Source organism: Lepidochelys kempii, chromosome 1 (genome assembly GCF_965140285.1).
Source record: "Lepidochelys kempii isolate rLepKem1 chromosome 1, rLepKem1.hap1, whole genome shotgun sequence".
In the NCBI taxonomy this organism is placed as follows: domain Eukaryota; kingdom Metazoa; phylum Chordata; order Testudines; family Cheloniidae; genus Lepidochelys; species Lepidochelys kempii.
In genome coordinates, this window is record NC_136380.1 from 313,664,170 (window position 1) to 313,687,521 (window position 23,352).

A 23,352-nucleotide genomic window follows, 5' to 3' on the forward strand; every position below is an offset into this window, starting at 1 on the left:
ACTAATAGGTCCACATGCAGTCACTTCCCTGGACCTGTCTAAACTCCCTTCTCTCAAGCACAGCCACTTTCCCAATGGCTGTTGGAAGTGACAGGATGCAGGCCCACCCACTACTCCAGGACCCAGCCTAGGGACCCTCTAAGTAGCAGCCATGGGCCATGTCCCTTTAACTAACTGCTTTTCCCTGGGCCACTTCCCCATAGCCCAGATTAATAGAGTCCTGACAGCCAGCCAGAAGCTATCCCCTTGCTTCCCTGGTCCATGCCAGTAACTACCTACCTTAACCCATGCAGCCTGCCAGAAGCACCTCTTGCTGCTAGCAGACTGAACTCACACTAGCCCTGTAGCTCCTTTTATATGAGCCTGCTAGGCCCTCATTGGCTGCTTCCTAAAGTCTCTCTGATTGGCTGCTTCCCCTGCAGCAACTCTAGCCTGCTTGGATGACCTCTCCACAGTTTCTTTCTTGGGATGGATGTGGCAGGACTCTGAGCCTTCCAGCAGGGGGCCTTTGGGCCTAGTCTACCCTGTCACAGGGTAAAAGAGCACTTTCCACCTATGCAGAGCCCTTCATCTGAGAAAAGAAAAACAAAACAAACCACATTGTCCCATTTGCCCAGGAGGAGTCGGAAGGAAATTAGACCATTGGCCTTTCCTCTTTGTAAAATGTTCAGATACACAGGTTATGGAATGATATAAAAACCTAACCAACTTAGATTTATTTACAACAACAACAAAACCATTTTATAAAAATTAATTGAGCCTCACATGACCTTTCTATAGTATTAACTATTATAAAGATTAGGAAAGTGAGGCACAAAGAGACTGAGCAATTTGCCCATGGTCACATAGCGAATCAGTGGCAGACCTGGAATATAATCCAAAATGCCTGACTGCTAGGCCTTTCCTGTAGCCCCTAGTCATTACTACTTTAGAAGCATATTTAAATTACTAATATACTGTAAAACACAATGTATCAGGTTGATTTTTACTCCCTCACCTTGAGCATCTTAGCACAAATTAAAATTGATGCTAATCACTCTGAACAGTTTTCATGGAATCTGGAAATCCATTATTTCCTCTGGTGGCAGTTAAAATATTTCCAAACTATTTCATTATTGATAGTTGTAAAGTATTTGCTGTACACTTCAGTTATCTGTACTGTTGCCCTGGCATTTTATTTCTCACCCATGACACTTAAACCTGTCACGGACAGCATACTCATAGTTGAATCTTAGGGTTTTCTAAGGTGATCCAGGTATCTATTACCATAGAAACATAAAGAGATATAAAAGCTGTTTTATGTAATGGCAGCAGAGCTGTCAAAACAAGGGGGGAAAAAATCAAATGGTTTTCAATGGCATGTTCTAACTGATAACAGGCAAGATGTTCAGGCACTAAATAGATATGGGCTTGTAATAAGGTAGAGAAAATACTGTAAACATAAATGAGATATGTTGGCTATGGCTTCCTTTTATAATTAAATATTTTCAGAAATTGAAAATATCTAGAAAACTGAAAACAAGTCTGTTCATCTTAAAAAGTTGATTTTAAAACGGGATGGAATAAAGATCATTTTTCTCACATCTCAGATAAGATTTTTTCCAGCTTGGTTTTAACTACGGGGGGGAAAAATAATCTCATCCTAATTAATTTTAAATTGCTAATTATTTCAACTATCCTGCTGCAGAAAATATTAATGACAAATATAGGATGATATAGTAAACTAAACACTGGTATGGTTTCATCACCACATTTTGATGAGTATGCCAATGTCTTGGGTAGATTTCTAGAGCTTGCTCTTACTCCCATCAAAGTTAATGGCCAAACTCTCATTGACAAGAGAAGTAGGCCTTTTATAAATTTCAGAAACCATGGCCTTAATATTGTAGTCAGGTTTGGGTGGGTCTGGCACCTACAAGTAGTCTCTGAAGTCAATGAGACTTCACAAGGACACAAATAACCCCCCTGTGGATTCAGGATCAGGGCCCACACAATTCAAATTGCCACCAAAGTGCATATATTTTCTTCACACCAACTTCTGATCATGGAGAACATACACACAGGACATCCAGATGTACTGATATGGGGGCCCTATTGGGCAGGTCTCTATACAGGTGCAGTCCCTATGTTCCATTTAGTTCAGGAACTGCTCCTTCCTATCAATTGTTGGGATCCTGCCTGGGCAATCAGGTAGGGATTGAGACACTGTCCCGATTATTCACAAAAAGAAAAAGGAGTACTTGTGGCACCTTAGAGACTAACAAATTTATTTGAGCATAAGCTTTCGAAAGCTTTCGAAAGCTTATGCTCAAATAAATTTGTTAGTCTCTAAGGTGCCACAAATACTCCTTTTCTTTTTGCGAATACAGACTAACACGGCTGCTACTCTGAAACCTGTCCTGATTATTGTTCCCACCGCAGCTATGTGCCCAGTGCAGGCATGTGTTAAAAAGTCAAACGAGTCATTTAAATACACACACACTCACATATCATGCATGTCTTAATCAACGTCACAGTAGGAGCAGCACAAGGCTGACAGCTGAGGGTATTCATGCAAAACAACACAAGGCAAAGAAATTGCCAGAACATGCTTGGAGAACTGCAATTTCAAGCTTTGTGATTATTTGCAAAAAAATACCCCCTGAATTTCTGGACAATCATATGTAAAACCAAAACAGAAGCTCCTGAAAACCACCTGCATTTTATCGATATGTATGCATATAATCCACATAAGGTAAACGTGTATTTGTCAAGGTTCCTTCCCCACTCTGAACTCTAGGGTTCAGATGTGGGGACCTGCATGAAAAACCCCCTAAGCTTATTTTTACCAGTTTAGGTTAAAACTTCCCCAAGGTACAAACTATTTTACGTTTTGCCCTTGGACTTTATTGCTGCCACCACCAAGCGTCTAACAAATATATAACAGGGAAAGAGCCCGCTTGGAAACGTCTTTCCCCCCAAAATCCTCCCCAAACCCTATACCCCCTTTCCTGGGGAAGACTTGATAAAAATCCTCACCAATTTGCATAGGTGAACACAGACCCAAACCCTTGGATCTTAAGAACAATGAAAAAGCAATCAGGTTCTTAAAAGAAGAATTTTAATTGAAGAAAAAGTAAAAGAATCACCTCTGTAAAATCAGGATGGTAAATACCTTATAGGATAATCAGATTCAAAACATAGAGAATCCCTCTAGGCAAAACCTTAAGTTACAAAAAGACACAAAAACAGGAATATACATTCCATTCAGCACAGCTTATTTTATCAGCCATTTAAACAAAACAGAATCTAACGCATATCTAACTAGATTACTTACTAAGTTCTAAGACTCCATTCCTTTTCTGTTCCTGGCAAAAGCATCACACAGACAGAGAGAACCTTTGTTTTCCACCCCCCAGCTTTGAAAGTATCTTGTCTCCTCATTTGTCATTTTGGTCAGGTGCCAGCGAGGTTATCCTAGCTTCTTAACCCTTTACAGGTGAAAGGGTTTTGCCTCTGGCCAGGAGGGATTTAAAGGTGTTTACCCTTCCTTTTATATTTATGACAGTATTAAGTAAATATTATGGGCCAAATTCCTCTCATACAAGAGGCAGCTGAAGTCAGTAGGGTTGCACTAGTGTAACAAGGAGAATTTGGCCATACAGGGTAAATAAGGCTTCCATTGTGTAAACAAAAATATTTTAAAGGTATATTTTGGCAAAAAAATAGAAAGCCTAACATCCCAGTTCTCCAAGCATATTGTTCACCCGTCTTGATTCACACGCAAACCATTGTCCCTGGGCTGCTCCCACTGTGACATTGACTAGGACATGTGTGAAAGTGACAGATGGAATGGCGCTGAGATGATTAGGGATAGCTTGAGATTTTTAGATGGGAGGAAACCAGTGTAGGCAAATGTCTCTATTTTCCAGCAGACTTTAACCATTTAACATAGATTCAGACATTTTAAGACTAGTCTTAAATGCATGGAAACACAAGGAGGTGAGCTGAGCTGAAAGATTAAACCTATTGTTTCCTCGGCGCCCAGTCCTGAGAAAGTGAGCGTAGCTTGAGGAATAAGAGCTGCCCTCATGTGATACTTCCGGAGTCAAAGGCCATGACTCAGCCCAGCCTGATTGCCATATATGGCAGCCAAGCTCTTAGAGAGGCAAAGTCAGGGGAGGCACAGCGTGAGCGGTTTCTTCTAGATGTTCCATCAAAAGCTGAGTCTCCCCGCCCCCCCCCCGCCAACTGGCAGTCAGCCCAGGAGAGAGACAGACACTAAATGGTCTTTCCAGACTGCACAGAGGTCTCCGTGGGAGACAGCTGAGAAATGGAGATTTTGGCCTGGAAGAAACAATGCGCTCAGAGATCTCTCCTCCCATTAACCAGAGGAACGAGTGACCTTTGACCCACCAGAACAATGGAAGGGCCCTGGTCTCATCCCATCTCCCCAGTTTCTCGAGCCACTACTCATGGGAGCTGCAAAAAAAGTTATTCTAGAGCTGCAGGAGCTCTGGTGGCAGCCTCAGCTGGGGAACGCCTGCACTGGAATCCAGAGGAGTAGGTAGCTGTGCAGCTCATTTACTCTATTGTCTGCCACTACAGGTTGTCTCCTTTCCCCACTGTGTTCACAAACAGAACATCCCCAGCATCAGTTTACGCAGCCGTATGGAGCTATCAAACTCCTTATTACCATGGAAACCAGGCCCAGAATTTGGCCGCCTGTGTGTAAGTAATAATTGCAAACAGGCAGGCTGACGCGCTTCAAGATTCACAATGTTATATAAGTTCCCTATGGCTTGCCCAGAGATGGAGTGATAGAGTACCTCTCAGCAGCGAGGAGGCTCGGGGAGAGGGGTAGGCTATTGAAGATCCTCTGTCCTCATGACAGCCAGAAGAGTCTGGAGGTGGGAGAAGGAACAGAAAGCTCTTTCTGCTTTACAGCAGCAAGAATGAGATGGAGCTTCAAGTGTTTCCAATACTGACCAGCCAGAGGTTGCTATGGGAGCTGGAGCCTCCATGCAGGATGCTGGACAGCAGCCACAGAGAAAGTCCAATACCCTTACTCAGCAGCTGTGGATGGTAGGAGCTCACCATTTGCATCTCCCTACCTTTGGCTGGTAAAGTTTTTAAACTCTGTGCAAATTTGTTTTCTTTCAGTATAAAAATTGAGTTGACACCTAGATACCCCACATTAGAAATTCTCAACAGAGATGCAGAACCCACACTTTCTCTGTTGGAAGAATAGGGGATGCTATGCTATAAGGTAGACGTACCTGCCTTATACCTGTAGCCAGTAATAAGATCTACCCTTACCACTAGAAACCCTAAACCTTGAAATAAAAAATAAATGCACACTATGCCCTAGCCTTCACTCAGGAGCTATGACATCATATTTTGTAATCCACCCTTCTTTTCCCCACCAAAAAAAAAAAAATCCTCTCTAATGTTCATTATCCCTCTTTGTTATGTCCAGAATTAGATTGCAAGCTTTTTGGGGCAAGAATCATGGGCGAGATCTTCGCCACTGTTCCAGACATTTTATATCAAGTAAAAGAGCCAGAGTAGCCTACAATCCAGAGGGTGCATAGGTGACTTAAATCCATTTTAGGCCACCTCCCCCTGGGCTGTGAGTTCTCAAAGATGCAGTTTAGAATCTCACCCCATGTCTTATTTGTACTGTGAAATCTCCAGCCACTTTCAGGAACTGAAAAAGAATAAATAGACAACAATTAACCCTGGGCTACGAAGGATGTTAATATATTGGAGGGAGTTCAGAGAAGAGCTAAGAGAATGATTAAAGGATTAGAAAACATGCCTTAGATTGTGCTTCTTGGGTCTATCACTATATTTACGTAACAAAGAGACAATTAAGGAGTAACTTGATCACATTCTGTAAGTACCTACGTGGAGAAAAAATATTTGATAATGGGCTTTAATCTAGCAAATGAAGGCACGATAAGATCCAAAGGTTATGTTAATAAATATTAACCTTTATTATTTTATATGTTAAGCTCCCAGAATTCTTGTATATGTTAACCAAATCCTTTTTATGTTGTGTATCTATATATTTAGTCCCTTGAATTTATGACGCTAAAAAGTGCTGTCCTTAAACTGAACTTAGAACATGAAAATGCTCAGGAATACATGTAGTTAAGTACTGGGTTGTACCTAAATATCTCCTAAACCTCTAAGTCTGTGAGAGTCCACACATCCAGGGAAAGAGCACCTCAAAACTAATGAAGGGACCTACAAAATTATATTACAGTAAACTAGACTGGGTAATAAATAAGAAGGTGCTTATAACTCAATTATCCTTTGTAATTGATAAGGGCTATTTGTTACCACAGATGTTTTCTGAAGTAATGACCCATTGCAAAATGGTAGGAGGTCTTAACACAACAGGTGTTTTGAATAGTAATGGAACTGGAAATCCTTTAGCCTATCAATCACAATCACAAAAGAAATTCCATTAATAATTAAGTCAACTGAGATATTGAAAACAGTAACTATTATGGGAAAGTAATTTTTTTCTCCAACAGGAATTTCTTTGTCTCATACCCTATAAAAGGAAAGAGGTTTGGAGAGTGAGATTGGAAATGAACACTGACAGAATTCCTCCAGTTACATAGGGAAGGAACAGAATGCCATCCTTTCACCATTCACAGAAGGTGGTGAAATATGTTTTCTTTCTGTGTCCTGCGTAGTGCTCTATTAATCTTTGATTAATAATTCCATCTGAGCCTGTTATTTTTGACATCTCACATTGTTATTAAAGTCAAGCATGTAACAGTTGGAAGTTGAAGCTTGATAAATTTGGGCTGGAAATAAAGGCACAAATTTTTAACAGTGAGGGTAGTGAACCATTGGAACAATTTGCCAGGGTCCTGATGGATTTTCTATCACTGGCAATTTTTTAAATCCCAAATGGATATTTTTCTTTTAAAAGTTAAGCTCTCGTTCAAAAAGGAGTTATTTTTGGGAAGTTCTGTGGTCTGTGATATATAGGAGGTCAGATGCAATCAGTGATCCTTTCTGGCCTTGGAATCTATGAATATGTCTACACTTTAAGCTGGGGGTATGATTCACAGCTTGAGATGACATATTCCTGGTAGCTCTCAGCAAACTGGCACAAGAATGGCTCCTTGGTCTGGAAATCACATCCCCAGCTTGAAGTGTAGATGTACCCTATGTATCTAAACATCATCTTTCACATCCTCTCCCTTCCCTTCCTACAAAGATAAAGACAAGACAAAGTTTGCACCAAGCACCTCAAGTAGTATAGAGTGTAACAACAAGCAGCCTCATTGCAACAGCTGGGATCTAACACCTAGTCCCTTGGACAAACAGCTGACAGAAAAGAAAAAGAAAAAAAACCCACCTCCATATGATGTTGGTGGAGATATATAAACATAAAAACCCAGAACTGTAACTTGGCTAATTTTTCAGGAAACTGGCCGAGGATCAGGGCCTCTCTCTTTGGTCCCCAATCTGCTTAATTCTTGCAAAGAAACTGAGACAGAAGGATCCTATGAATATCAATCAGTTTATGTTGCCAACCAGCTTATCAGCTAGGCTTATCGACCCGTGTGTTTTGTGTTGTTGAATCAATTCTTTTTTAATTGAGCAACAGCAGCATAAAAAAACGCAGCTACTGTTCAGAATCTTTTTGTAACCACTTTATACGTATATTCATACTTGAACTATCTAATATATGACCCATAATTTCATCACAGATTTCCACTTGATAAGTTGCACATGCAGATCTAGCAAAGTATGCAGTCCTTGCATTTAGTAGTTCCAGAGTGCACATTAAGGTAATATTGGACTTCAGACTACAGGTTCAAGCTGTTAAATAGAACTGTTATGGTTGGAATATAGGTGAATAACATGTATCTTGAAAATAGTGTGGAACACAGATTTGTATGGTGGTGATCACTGACTTTAATAAAGCTACATAGACTTCATCAGCTGAGCATCTGGCCCCATATGTAGTGACATTTATTGAGCACTAATTTCTTATCTAGAACACAAACTTCTTGGGGCAAGGACTATGGGCCTTATCCTCAGCTCTGGAGCTATGTTGATTTTCACCAACTGAGAATCTACCCCAAGTCTTCCTGTAAAGTATCACCAACCCCTATGGTGTTATATTAATGTTAAATATTAATAATTATTATTTTTCTCTTCTGCTTGCATAAAATCAGTGGGAATATTTCCTAAAGTGGCACTGAAATAGAGTCAGATCCTGACGCCTTTAATCAAGCAAGTTGTCCTACTCATGTCAATGGGCCTACTCATGTAAGGGTTGCAGAATCAGACCTTTTGAGTCCAGTCCAACATGCAAACATTAAAAATCATCCTATGTAATTTGTACATTAAGGGCACTTGTGCAGGGTCTATAATTAAACGTAAGAGAGATGTCTCCTTCTTTCAGCAGCAACTGTGTTATATCAATTAAATGGGTAAATAGGAGCTTTCCCCAGAGGGGTGCCATGTGATGCTATATTGATTAAGACTGCAGCGGAACGTTATTTGCAATCTTATTGCATAATGGAAATCAGGAGTTAGCTGTCATGGCTTCAGAAGACAAATTAGTGGCATCTGAGACAATTCATAGGCTTCTTTCCTTCTTGCTGTTCTCAATTCACAGCTAATGCATGTCTTACAAGGCTTAGTTTCTTAAATCAGTCTACTACACTGTCTTCAATAGTAACAAAGAGTGGAAGTGGTAATCTAGGTGACTCTGCATTAAGAAAGGCATTAGAGTGACCATTACTTCAGAGCTATGCATTATTTAATAGGTTAACAACTTCAAAAAGGGCATCAATTAAAAAGACATCCATTCAGCAGCCAGTGTGATTATTGCCAGTAAAGACAGGAATTCAACCAGGCATAACTCAAAAGACTGCTATCAATATAGAACATTTTAAAATCTCATTTGTGTTGTGTGTACCTTGACTTTCAGAGCTAGCTAATAATTTGATGGGTGTAAGTCTCACGCTCTCAAATTTTCATAGTGACCGTGGCCTGCGATCAACCAATTGCCTACAACACAGACTTAACCAGTCTCCAGTGCACAGGCTGCTTCTCAGCTGAAGTATAAAGCTAGAAGAAAGGACAGAAAGAAATCCCCCTTAAAATGATTGAAAACATACTTCTACTCTGGCTTCAGAGTGGCTCAAAAAGACAATCAAGTTCTACTAGGGTGACCAGATGTCCCAATTTTATAGGGACAGTCACGATATTTGGGGCTTTGTCTTATATAGGCGCCTCTTATCCCACTCACACACACACACCTTGTCCTGATTTTTCACACTTGCTAGCTGGTCATCCTAAGTTCTACTCAAATTCCTTCCTTCCTGAATGCATCTGATGAAGTGAGCTGTAGCTCATGAAAGCTTATACTCAAATAAATTTGTTAGTCTCTAAGGTGCCACAAGTACTCCTTTTCTTTTTTCCTTCCTTATGATTTTTTCAACAATCAAACATGCACCAAAATTAATAAATAACAAGGAAGATAATCATTTTCAAAATTGCTATAGTAAGCAAATTGTTGTAGCCATGTTGGTCCCAGGATATTAGAGGGACAAGGTGGGTGAGGTCATATCTTTTATTGGACCAACCTCTGTTGGTGAGAGAGACATGCTTTCAAGCTGCATGGAACTCTTCTTTGAGTCTGGGAAAGGTACTCAAAGTGGGGAGAGCCCCAGAGCCCCAGGCTCCAGCCTGAGCCCGAATGTCTACACTGCAATTTTATAACCCAGAGTATCACAGGCTTTGGGGCATGTCTACGTTGTGATAAAAGACCTGCACCACAGCCACATTGGTCCAGGTCACCTGGCTGCAGGGATATATAACTGCGGCGTAAACATTTGAGCTCAATGGTCTCGATAACATGCAAGTGCCTGTTCCCGCACCACTGAACTCAATGGGTTTATCATGTGTTTCAATGGGCACCAAGTCCTAAGGAAATGAGATAAGATGTTTTAATGGAAGGAATCAGCATGACTATTAACAGGCAATGGGACAGTAACAGTTTCAGACATACGCTACAGCCATTGTGTGTACTGGAAGCATTTAGCGTTCAATTTACCATTATCTATTTAACATCAAGCAGACTTTAAAATTAAATGTTAGCTGCCCAATCAGTTCCAGCTGAGTTTATTGATTAGAATTCATTCATCCGTCCATCCAAATTGACAAGTGTAGATGTGGCAGGCTCACCTTTCAACTGTTTATACTGTAGAACATAATGAAGCACAATGAAGACAAAGAATAGTATGTCAACACAACTCTTAGATTGAAGTGATCCACCAAAACTGGTAACTAGTCTGAATGGAAAAGATATCACCTTGTGAAATTTACCAGGAAGATTAAGATTTCAAGAGAAGAGACGATGCTTCGCTACACTTCATTTGACTAGACATGCAAATCAAATCACTAGTTAATTTCTCTAAATGAGAAAATATACTTGTAATAATCTGGTCCTCCTACAAATGGATTTATATTTAAACCTTTCATTTGTTTGTCTTGGAAATATGCAGAGTGGGTCAATTCTAGTACTGAACAACATAGAATTAAATACAGAAAAAAGATTAGCAATGACAAAAAATAAAGAATTAAAATGTATGGCCAACATGCCATTCTCTCCTCATTCCAACAGATTATTTTTCAGCCATAATCATCTTATTGACAAAGAACTACTTGTAATGTTTTGGGGGTGCTTGTCACAGTAAGAGATAATGGGCCTGATGGTCTATTGTCTTGCAACTTTGCATAGTCATTTATACATGTGTAGAGTGAGTGTAAAATGGTATCACATCAGAATGGTAGCATTTTACAACCACTTTGCACATACATAAATAATGCCACAAGGTTCAAAGCAAGAGTGAATCTGGCCCAAGTATAATTTTCATGTTATTTTTATATTTAACCTCCTTTTTTCACTAAGACCAAACTGAAAATATTTCTAGAAAGGTTATTGTATCCCATTAGGTGAGGATATGTACCCTCTTTGCATATTGGGCCTGACCCAAACCCTTTGAAAGCCATGGAGGCAGGCTCATTTTGCATGAATACTGTATAGCCTGTTATATTTTCAGACTTTCAGAGTCAATTTCATCCATGGTGTAATTCCATTTAAGTCAGGGGAGTTAAACCAAGGAGGAATCTGGAAAGTATAGTCCGTAACTAGTTAAACAAAAATTGGACCCATTATGTTCATCCAACATTTGTGAAACTTCACAAGTTGATGACATCAGTGGACTTTGGAATAGGCCTCATGTGAGAAGGGGTCACATTAATCACTAGCATGTGACATATCTCATTGAAGCTAAAAAGGCACAGTTCCTAATTCAGCAAGGCACTTCAGCACATGTTTAAACATGTAAGAAATCTGACATCTATTCACTATTAACTTTAAGTATATGTTAAATGTCAATAAAATGTCAATAAAACTTCAGACCTTAATCACTTTAAGTGCTTTTCTGAGTAAGGCCATAGTGCATACCTCATTTTTATATAAAAGTATGTTTACGCCAAGAGATGCTTCTTCCATTTGGAATTTTTAGCACAGTAGATTTTAATAAACTGTATGATATCACTTTAAATAGCATGACATACGAGGATGTGACTACATCTGTCTCAAACTGCTCCCCAAAAAACTATATGGAACTAAAGTACTCAAGAGTATGTGCCAAGTCTGTCTTACATTCTTGACTACAACTGCTTGTGTTTAAATTAAAACCTTTACTTTAACAAATGCATGTCTGCAGATACAGGTATGGAACATTTACAGTAACTGCACTCCAGCTGAGGACGATAAGTAAATGTTTCAAGTGAACTGGCCTAACATTTATCCCAGGCTTTGAACAGTGAGTTCTCAACTGGTGGGGCAACATACTACAATTGTCCCCTTTTTTATTCAAAACTCTTCCTAGATGAGGGTCCATTTGTCCAAGTGTGGAGCAGGTACACATCCAATAGAAAACACTGGCCTGCGAGAGTATCCCAGGGATTCCCTGTTATGCCTTTCAGCTCTCAGATCTGATGGTAAAATAATACAGGTGTGATAACCAATTTATAAAACTTCATACCCTTAGAATTTTTGTTTTCAAAGTATCCAGCATGATTAGCCTGATTTATGGTCTAGTTACTTGCCAGATACTCACCCCAGGATAGAAGAAATTCTTAAAAGGACAACTCTGTTTTCTTTTAGAAAGATCATATATTTAATAATGTTCCTAACTCCTAGCAGATTAGATGAGACTCTATATATGGGTTTAACTCCTGGCAGAATTTTTCCTTCTAAGAAAACAGTTTCCCCGAGATGAAATTTAACTACTGAGTTCTAGACCCTTGAAAATACTAAGTTATGAAGCAAACATTGACAATCCTGGGCATCTTACACACGAGTAGCCCCTTTTGCTCTATTGCAGTCAGAGGTGCTATACATGTAATCTGTCCCCTGGACTAAACAGTAGGGCAGTCATGATATTAATAAGTACACAGTTTGAGTGAAATTCCATTGTGTTTGCTCAGGGCTGATGTACTGAGTGATTCGTGCAAGATGCTGAGAACTCGCAATGCCTAGTGTAGCCAACAAGAGTTAAGGGTGCTTAGCACTTCGCAAGAGGCACCCTGCATCTAGAAGACTAGTGCCTTCTGTCATTGCTCGATGTTTTGTCTGAGAAATAACTAAGAAAGAACTTCTAATTTTGGCCCTTTATTTTTGAAAATGGAAATACCACAGTCATATTACTTATCATCATGATGGTTGGTATTTAAATGAAGAGTAGAAAACTTTACCTACCTTAAAAAGTCTTAAAATATTAGCAACCATGATGGATACAGAACTTGCAGCAGCACCTATTACAGCTGATATCTTGTCTGGCTTAGTGAAAATAGGTGGGTCTCCATTAGCACATTTCACATCTGAACCATCTTTCTCTATCAAAGCTTGCACAAACGTTAAGGACTGCTCCAATGCATAAGTGTCCCTGGAACAAGTATCTAGGATCCGGACACCTAAAGTGATATTGGCAAGAAGATCAGGGTCCTTATTGATCTGATCTATTGCATATAGCATTGCCTCTAGTCTGTGGATCCCCTTCTCCTTCTTCAGCTCCCCACAAGGCACCCCTCTATCCCCTTTTGCATGGACAGGGAACAGTCCTCCCAAGATGATGTCCCCATCCAATCGAATAGAGTGGGCATATTCCTGGCCATGAGTTCTTTGCATCATACTGAGTATCCAGTAGAATTTGGCTGTTACTAGGAAGAAACAATGGCAGGAGACGAGCCGCTTTCCTTCGTATACCATTTTTCCTGAAGATGTTGTTGCTATCCAAGACCCGAAGTTCCTTCTTGCTAAAAGAGGAGGTGGACCATTTGAAGCAGCACCTTCTGAAAGCTACCATCAGTGCCCAATAAGTAACAATATAGAATTGTGCCACAAGTAGAAAATAGATCTCAACAAAAGTTCTTAAAATATGTTTTACAAAAAATGTCCATCAGTACCATGGGTTAATTTGTTTTGTGGTGAGGTGTTTTCAGCTATTGTAGATTGATGTTGAAATACAGATTAATATCTATGGCTCTGACGCTGGGAGGAAGTCAACGACTCATGTCCTTGCATTTTGCCCTGCAGCTGAGGTACTCCTGAAAAATCAGTGAAAAATATTATTAAGTTCAGCAGTTTTGCTCTTGTCAACAGTATTTACTTTGGAATATGAGTTACATTGCCTAGGTTTTACTTTCCACATTATGTAAGGGACTCATTCTTGGCCCACTGTGAATTTGAACACCTGGCTGTACTGTACTAAAAGCTGAGAGATTGAGGATACCAGCAAAGCAGAAGCAACACTGAGGTAACAAAACCTAGCTTGATGCTCAGTCAGATCAGTAATATTTATTTACAATTGCACTGCATGAAACATTTAGATACAAAGACTATATACCTCTTTGGGTTTTATTCTGCAATATATTAAATAATATATTGTATTGGACCCATTCATTCTATTACAGTCTAAGGCTCTTCCCCTGCAAAGATTTACACTTACTAGTCTCATTGAATTCAGCAGCCTATTAATGTGCATAAAGTTAAGCACACACTTGAGTTTTTGCAGCACTTGATAGTAACTGTGTTACTTCTCTGGCACAACTCACTTTCTGTTCAGGTCCATGTATATCTATAGTGCTCCATAAACAATAATAATTTCAAACTCTGAATATATTTAATGGAAAAATAATAGAGTTCCCAAGCAAAAGTTTCACACTATATTTTACCAGATAAGGTATATATTTCACTTAATTTGAGCCCCAACATTATCAGGGCCTCCATTTTGTGCTTGCAGTTTGTGTGTGCAAAATTGGGGTGAAATCCTTCCTTCACTAACATTAATTGAAAAACTCCCACTGATTTGAATGGGGCCAGGAATTCACCCTATATCTAAAAATCAGAGTGACACTATCTTAAATATTTCTAAGGTACCTATTATCTTGGTATCTAAGCACCAGTAACTAAAAAACTAACACAATCAAGTTAACAAAGTTAGACATTTAAATTACCTAATTAGCACCCGTATTTTAAAAAGTCTAGCTCCAAATGCATTTTGTTACAAGTACCAATGATATCATATTTGGGGGGCAGGGGTTAAGCCCCCTTTGTCTTAATATGACATGCTATAATATATTATAATTCAAAATGTGATTCTATAATCCCTTTAATGGATCATCTTCCACTAAATATTATTTTGTTCCCCAATTTTCTCAAAACAAATTTTACTCAAATCACAGAAGCTACAGAAGAATTCTAAAATAATGGATGTTTTAAGGCCTGTGAAAAAGATTGGTTGTGGAGTGTCACCTACGTAGACGTATCTCCCCATGATCCGGTAACAAAACAAAGACTTGAAATTGAACTATGTATAATTGGTGTGAATAAAAGCACTGCCATTGGGAATATTAAAGTGCCGAAGTGTATGAAGCACAAGACTTTCAATGCCTCTAAATATTTAGTTTGTTTGAGTTTAGTTGGGGATTGAATCTAAATGGATCAAAATCTGCGCTGATTGACATAATCTCATTGGCCTCTCTGTAAACATACAAGGTATAAATGAGTGCAGGCTTTAGCCCAATGAGTTTACTTCCAGCTGTAAAGATGGTAGGACAAAATTTGCGCTCAGTTACCCAAGTACAAATCTGCATCAGCTTCAGTTGTGTTGATCCTGATTTACATCAGAATAACTGAGGGCAGAAATTGGCTCAAAATATATTGATGAGTACAAGAGCACCATTAACCAATCGGAACTGATCATCTTAACCATCCAGAGAAAAGAGCTTCTCTACATCTAAAGTAATCTACAGAGATACTTTTTTACTGATCCCTTGTTCATTTTGAACAGCCGAGTCTTTAGACTAGACATACTAGCACCACTTTTCAAGGATTTCAGAATCAGTTCTTTGAATTAACAACATTTAAAACAGCTCATATTTAACAATATGCTGAAATTTTGGAGGCAAGAGTAGAGAATTTAAAATGTCTCAGAATATTGATAAGAAAACTGCTGCTTTTTTTCTGTGTGCCGTTTGGTGGGATGGTTAGACCAAAGTCCATTTCTAATGAAGAATATTCTACTCAGAAATGGAAGCTTTGAAAATAGGTATCAATCCTTATAAACATGTACAGTGGTAGGTCAAACACAGTGGGCTTGACTTCTAAAGGGTTTTTGGGAGTACAAGTGGGCCCAGTAGCTTATCTAGGATGAGTAAGTTTAGAATAATTTGAAGGTTAAAGAAATCTCATAAGCAGCATTTTGCAATATTATGTAATACTTGAGTATTAGTCATCATGCATTCTATCGCTAGATATTGTTAATTTTCAAAAAAAATGTGTATTTCATGATGTTAATGCCATAACTTACCTATAAAATGGAAGGGACATTCTTCATAAAGCATTAATTTTAAACTTTAATAGATTTAGTCTTATTGTATGTCTTCTAAGAAATCAAAGCTTGTATTATATTGCTTAATTTATTTGTATCAAATCACTTTGGCTATATTGATAAAGTTTTACAACTATGTTTTGTGAGCCTGTATAGCTAAGTTGAAAGTTTTATCTAAATTCATGTCATTTTTATCAATGCTTTTTAGTTATATGAAAAATATTGACCTTCTGTGCCATAAATCCACACAACTGTGTTTCATGTTCAGCGTTTCCATTCAAAGTACAATATAATCCCTTTCTGTATGACCATAAATCTGAATTAATCCAAATGTGTTCCCAATTTACCAGGTTTTTTATAGTGGTAGTCAGTGCTCACTGGGAAATAACTTCAGAGAAGAAATGTACACATCTCCTCAGCACTGAGCATATAGATTCAAGAGGAAGTGCATCATGGAACTTCACTTCAAGTCAACATAAAAGATCACAGGTTGCTTGCTCTTAATTCCCTTAAAATTGTATCTGGTAGTAACTGAATTTAAGTCCTTTTTAAAGCAAAGTTTACAGTACAAATTTCTATAGATTATCATGTACATTCATTTTAATACATAAATAGGTGGGGTTAGGGTGAAGGGGGGAGGTGGAAGCTTTTATAATGGAACTAGGATAATGTTTAACTTCTGAAAGTAGTTCCTTCAGCAATCACCCAGATCTTTAAGAATATTACTATTTCTTGATGGGTAAAGCATGGTTAAAGAAGATTTAGGCTCAGTACATACTGGAGTTCACTCTTGTTCTAAGCAAGGTCTCATGAATACTACAATGACAGTGTGTGCGCATGCGTATTATGTAATAGGACTGTTCATTATTCTGATCACAAACTCATTACTTCTACACTAGTCAGTCTCGTTACTGGAGTTCTTTATATTAATGAACTCTAAATAATGAGCTGAAATGATAAATAATGAAATGGGTTAATAATGAAGTGGCTATATTTTGGAAACAAAACTACTGAAAGAGTGACCTTTAATTTACAGTAGTGTCAGCTAAAATGAATACAAATATCATGAAGAGATCCTCCCACAAAAAATATTCTTAAAATCACTTATGCCCACGCTGTGATTTCAAGCAGCACTCTATGCATTACAAATAGGGAAATATGTTTCCTCTAGTACAGTGGTTTTCAAACTTTTTTTCTGCTCACCCAGTTGAAGAAAATTGTTGATGCTCACGACACGAGCTGGGGATGAGGGGTTTGGGGTGTAGGAGGGGCTCAGAGCAGAGGGTTGGGGTAAGGGCTGTGGGATGGGCCTGGGAATGAAGGCTTTGGGGTGCAGGAAGGGGCTCCTAGTTTGGTGGGGGGCTCAGGGCTGGGGCAGAGTTGGGGCGCAGGATTACCTCAGGCAGCTCCTGGTCAGCAGCGCAGCAGGAGTGCTAAGGCAGGCTTCCTGCGTGTCCTGGCATCACGGACTGCATTGCGCCCCGGAAGCAGCCAGCACCAGGTCCGGGTCCTAGGTGGAGGTATGCAAGTGGCTCTGCATGGCTCTCAGCCGCAGGCACCACCCCACTCCCTAGCTCCCATTGGCCAGTGCTCGGGGCAGGGGCAGCGCGCCGAGCCCCGTGGCTCCCCCGCCTAGGAGTTGGACCTGCTGCTGGCTGCTTGCGGAGCACGGCATGGTGTCAGAACAGGTAGGGACTAGCCTGCTTTATCCAGGCAGCATGGCCGATGGGACTTTTAACGGCCTGGTCGGTGGTGCTGACCAGAGCCACCGCGACCCAGTGCCTTACGTTCCATGACCCAGTTCTGGGTCACAACCTGCAGTTTGAAAACCACTGCTCTAGTTTCATGGATCTTTATCTCGATGACCTGTTAGACAGTTTAACAGACATGACTCTACTGGGACTGTGTGAAAAGAGCAATTTTTTTCTATTAGAAAATATTGGCAATTATGTTTGAGGCCATTTCACATTTCCCTGATTTCACTTTTCATAGCATTTTGAAGAGTTGATGAGGTTTTCATTAAGTCATATGGAATTTTGCATATTTTAATGGGAAATTTGATCTACATCAGAATAAAACTGTTATATCAAAATTTTGTTTTTAAAAAAGAATATTTTTTGAGAAAAGGAGAGGCTTTTTGCACTCAAATTTACCTTCTTTTCAAGTGATAACCCACAAAATTGTTCAGATTTATGAGAACCTGAAATGAAATGAAAATATAAAAACCTTCCTTTCCAAAATTTTGGGGAGAGGGTCTTGCAAGTATTTTTGACTTCCCTCTTTATAATATGAAAATAAGATTTGTACAGTAACAGACTGTTATCTTCCTCCTTTTTATGCTAACACTCATTTTCTGGGAAATATTTTCTTTTGTACTGTACTATAATCAGTGATGAGAAAATATGTGAATATCACGTAAAGGTGTTGCCAGTTGAACACTACAATTCGAATTTCATATAAAAGCAGATTGCTAACAAAAAGAATCAATGTAAGTGGATTGTGGAAGTCTTAGGCCCAGACTTTGAAAACGCTAACTTAAAGGAGTACCTTAGGTCCTTGAACTAGAGGTGCTGCTGCACCCCCAGCTTAAAGTGGTTTCCATCATATACAGGGTTTACAGTTTGGTTCCATGACCCTCAGCACCCCTACTACACAAATTGTTCCAGCACCCCTGAGGAGTACTCCTTATTTATGGTAGTCCCATTTACTTCAGTCCTATGGGAAAGGATGTATCACTTCTTCCTGCTGAGGGAACCCTTTACACAATAAAAAAAACAAGGCAAGTCATCATCAGCATCCAGTCCACATGACTGGATTTTTTCATTGTACGGCATGGGAGAAATGTCTCAGATCAGTCTATTTCAGACTCTTTTCAAGGCAACTTCAAGTACCGCCAGAGCTTCTGCCTTCACATCCTACCCTGTGAATCTCCATCTTTTAAACAAGCTATCTGTAAAAGTCAAAACAAATCCTCTGGAAGTGTGGGCCTAATATAAGTTTAAAGCTAATAGATAAATCTTCCAAAGGAAAATCATAGTAAGCACTTCTCTCTGTCCCTGACTGGTCTTACAACTGAACAAACTCGATCAATATTCACACCTTTCAGACTTGATTTTTCACCCCTGGTCTAACAGGTGAAGAAGAGCAGGGAGATTTTCCAGGTCAGCCTAGAGGAGTTTCTTCACCAGAGTTCAAATCTCTGGCCACCAGCTGTTGCTGTAGTTTAGAGCAAGATTCTGTGCTTCATCGAGGATCTGGAACACCCTAACAGGGACAGTGGGGAACTCAAATGTAAGTGCAGAATAGGATTTTTTTTCCCCCGCAACAGCTCTGAGAAATATATTTGTCCACGAAAAATAATTTGGTGGCACAGGAAAGTTAATATTAAAAGGAAAATCTGCTTGTGCCTAAGGGACTGCCCAAATCACTCAAGAATCATGACATCCCAACATAAAGATTACCATCCTCACACTGCCACGGTCATTGCCAACTTGGGTTACTGGCTGCGCAAGGGCCAAGACGCAGTCAAAGCTGTCTATCAGCAGCTTCACTTTGCACAGCCAATATCTCAGCTGAAACATCCAGCATCCTCATTTGCTTTCTTTGTGGCAGATCTTTCCTTTCCCTCTTCTTTCCTGGCTGCCTTCATATGAATAGCAATACTGGGTACTTCTGTAGCTTTTGTCATCCCAGCACCTAGAATCATAGAATATCAGGGTTGGAAGGGACCTCAGGAGGTCATCTAGTCCAACCCCCTGCTCAAAGCAGGACCGATCCCTAATTAAATCACCCCAGCCAGGGCTTTGTCAAGCCTGACCTTAAAAACTTCTAAGGAAGGAGATTCCACCTCACCGTGCTTAAACATAAACTCGGTCTTTTAGACTTGTTCCACCTGGAAGGGTCCTCTACTGCCCAGTGAAAAGGTCCAGTAACCCTTTCAGCCGCGGAATAGGATAAGCTGCGTTTCACCGATTTTTCCTGCTAAATGACACACACATCAACCACTACCTAGGGTGTGAGCCTTCTTAGCAGGGAGCCCTCTATTGTTCTCTACTTTTACTAAACTAAGCCATTTTTATCTTCCCACGCTCACGTCGACCATACCAATTGGCTTCTGTTATTGAGGAATTCTATTAACACACTAAACTAAGCTATCCCCACTACTCCGGCGTCTTTCATTATCATTAGCGGCTGTAGTATTTTAACTATTTTACTACCCACCAGTCTTCCTTGGAACCTAAATAATCGCGTGCAAGGTAGTTATGCAAATGACCAGATTAGAACCGAAGGCTCCTGTTGTTCATTACAGTTAATTAAAAAAAAAATCTAACGTGAAATAAACTTTCCGCCATTTGGTTATACGTGATCACTAGCCTCTCTGCACAGCTACAGACTATTTCATTTTCTCCTTAAATTAAGTGGTCCCTTTTAATGGGCTAGGTTATTATTGAGGGGAAAGCAAATATTCTTTTAACGAATCCCCCAACCCGCAAGCCCAAAGGTCAGAAGCTTTCCAAAGCCAAATGTCAATGCGGTGTCGGGTCTGCATGCAATTCGGATCGGTAATCGATTTTCATGGGGGGGGGGGGGAGGCGGTTAATGTGTTATCCATGCAGCCCTTGCAAACACTTTATGACTCTCACATTAAACACATGCACAATGCTGTGAAAAGACTCAGCATCCAGTGGGAGAGCTAACACTTCCGAAACAGAGGTGAGATTACTTTGGAGAGGTGCAGATTCCTCTCTATTAACAGCCTTATTTTGGGTTGAGTATTGTGCGAAACATCAAGGGAGCAGAGGGATTCCCCCCCCCCATCGTGCCCCCCCAGATATCTATCCCCCCCCCCGCCCAAATAAACCCTTGCAACCGGATTGAAGTAATTCGTGCTGGCTCTCAGGGGGGTTCTGTCATATCTTGCGCAGTTTGGTGGCTGTTTCATTGACACAAGCCGGCACTTGTCAGCCAGCCGGTATCTTGTGGGGCTCTAGTATATATTTTCAGCAGTTTTGAACAAGCTGCGAGGGATCTTCGCACTGTTTCGCTGAGCAGATGGATTTGGGTTCAGTATTGCTAAGGGGGCTTTCTGTCTTCTAGCAAACATTGCGCCCCGCTCCTTTCTGGTGGTGCCTGGGATTCGAATTACCTAACGCTGGGGAAAGGGGACAGCATCAGGCTGCTTTAAAAAAAAAGGGGGGGGGAAGCTACTGAAAATAACAGAAAGAAGGGAATCCTTGGTGCCCTTACCTACGCGTCCCAGCCCTGCATATTCCCACCCTGCTAGAATCGAAGTTTGTGGCAGAAGCTTCCTGCACTCACCCAACGTTTATTACTACGCACTGAATAAACAGGTTAAATACTTAATGTGATTTTATCCGCCCAGCGCGCAGAAATTGAAGCAAATAAGGCGCTGGAAAGATCAGGTGCTTGTAAGGGAAAATTGCTCCTCTTTGTGGTTTATAATAGGCGACATTTAAAGGAGGAAGGGGGGTGGAATCTTGAAATTCAGGGTTACAAATGTCCTTGTTAGGATGGTTCTTTGCTCATTGTCTTTTTAACGTGCCGTTTGATTCGAGCTGGCTTTAGGAGGAAATTGACAATAAAAGTCCGGGCTATTTCAAGCCCCACAAATCAGGCAGATACGAGTCTCTTCTAGCAGAAGATATTAACTAGGACAAAACTTGCATTGACGGTTATTTGTTGACTTCCCTCTCTCCTTCCCCCGCCCCCACCAAAAAAATCCCCGGTACAAGTACCTTGAGCCTCCAATCGATGAAAAATAGTTGCATATCCGTATTGCTGAGAAACGGTGGAAGGAGTCCCCGGAATTAATCAAAGCTGCCCTAACCTGCCGCTGGGAAATAGCATTCGGTAGTTTCTCTACAATCCGAGTCTCAGCTATCTTCCCCGGGAACGTCAGCTGAAGGGGCAGGAGCTCAGACCGGGACAGGTAGCCCGGAGAGCGATTTCCATGCTGCTGCAGAACACTGTCGAGCAGCCAAGCAAAACCAGCCTCCTCACCCACCAAAAACACCCCGGGAAAAAAACTTTTAGGGGACCGCTTGTAGTGTAAACCTCAGTGCCGATCTCTTAGCCCAACTGCTTTGCTGAGCTCTGGGTTGCCTCCTCTTGGCATTTGAAATAAACCTAAGCAAAGGACCATTGATCTACTCTCCCCAGTCTCCAGCCTGTGTTTGGATACACCAATTAATTCCCTCCCCCTCGCAGTACATCAAATCACCAAACTCCAAGAACGGGCCAACTTGATGCATCCAACACTTGGACAAATAGCTGCAGCCCCCGCGCTCCTAGCCTAGCGGGGGCTTTGGCTCCCTACGCACACACGCTCCCCCCCGGGGTCTTACCCTGGCTCCGGAAGAAGCTGGTGGAAAGGAGCCGGCTCGGGGGCTCTCGACCCCATGTCAGTGCATGCCGGCGCGAGAGGAGCTGCACTTGTGGCTGTTCTTGGTGCTGAAAGAGGCAGCGATTCCAGAGCACGACGCGAAGTCTCTTCCATGTGAATAACAAATACACCCACTGGCAGCCGCTATTGGTCTGTCTAACTCTCCTCCTAATCCACTGCTTATCAGGCACTCAGCCTGGCCAGGGGCAAAGGGAGCTTTCCCTGCTCGGGAACTCGCAGGCTAATCCCCGCCGTTTAGCGCCAAGCAAATCACATCTGGGATGCAGACTAAACCAACCCCACCGGTAGGAAGCCCCCTGGATCTGGCTATGAAGGCTCAGATTGAGGTACCCGGCCTCCCTTACAAGCTTTCGCCTCCTTTTGCACACACTGCAGTTAACACACACACACACACACACACACACACACACCCTTCCCCAGGGCAGCGGCCTGAGACCACAACGTTCAGGTAAACAAGTGTTTCTATCAGGTTTGATTTGCAGTGAAAGCCAATTACGGCTGGGGGGGAAGGGAGGGAGATAAGGCGGGGGGAACATATGGGCTCCTAAGGAACATGGCTGTTAGCTCCAGCTAGGGTGACCAGCTGTCCCGATTTGATAGGTACAGTCCCGATTTGGGGGGTCTTTTTCCTATATAGGCTCCTATTACCCCCCCCCCTCCTGATTTTTCACATTTGCTGTCTAGTCACCCTCCTAGCTTCAGCCCAGGGAAGAGCTGTTAAGTCATTCAGACACAGCGAGGGAACCCTTTGGGCGGGGCACTCCTGAGGCTGCGGGTGGTGCTGGTCTGTGATCAATAAATAAGACTCACCGGGCCATCGATGAACACGTGGCCCGCGCGTGGAAACTGACAAGCAGCTGGCCGCAGGCCACTGTCAGAGCAGCGCTGCTCTCCCCTTAGTTGCCCGTCAAAGTTTGCAGGTGCCTTGAGTGGCCGCCTCTTGGTCTGTACCCGAGGCTCCGCAGGGCAGGGGGGGCTTTTCTCCAGCACCAGCGTTAG

The 23,352-nt window shown here is 41.2% G+C and overlaps 1 protein-coding gene across 4 annotated transcripts in view; it reads right to left on the reverse strand.

The window, feature by feature from the left end:
• The window catches only part of GRM8 (glutamate metabotropic receptor 8), a 455,209-nt gene extending 432,784 nt beyond the window's left edge, over positions 1-22,425 (reverse strand). For 2 of the 4 annotated variants that reach the window (XM_073328251.2, XM_073328250.2), the window contains exons 1-2: positions 22,295-22,423; positions 12,797-13,644 (exon numbers count right to left, since the gene is read on the reverse strand). In XM_073328251.2, coding sequence (XP_073184352.1) covers positions 12,797-13,306 — 510 coding nt within the window. In that variant the 5' untranslated portion in view covers positions 13,307-13,644; positions 22,295-22,423. Of the gene's footprint in view, positions 1-12,796; positions 13,645-21,685; positions 21,804-22,294 lie in introns of those variants that run through there. The other 2 variants (XM_073328248.2, XM_073328249.2) reach the window with 2 other exon arrangements.
• Between the last annotated feature and the right edge of the window lie 927 nt (positions 22,426-23,352).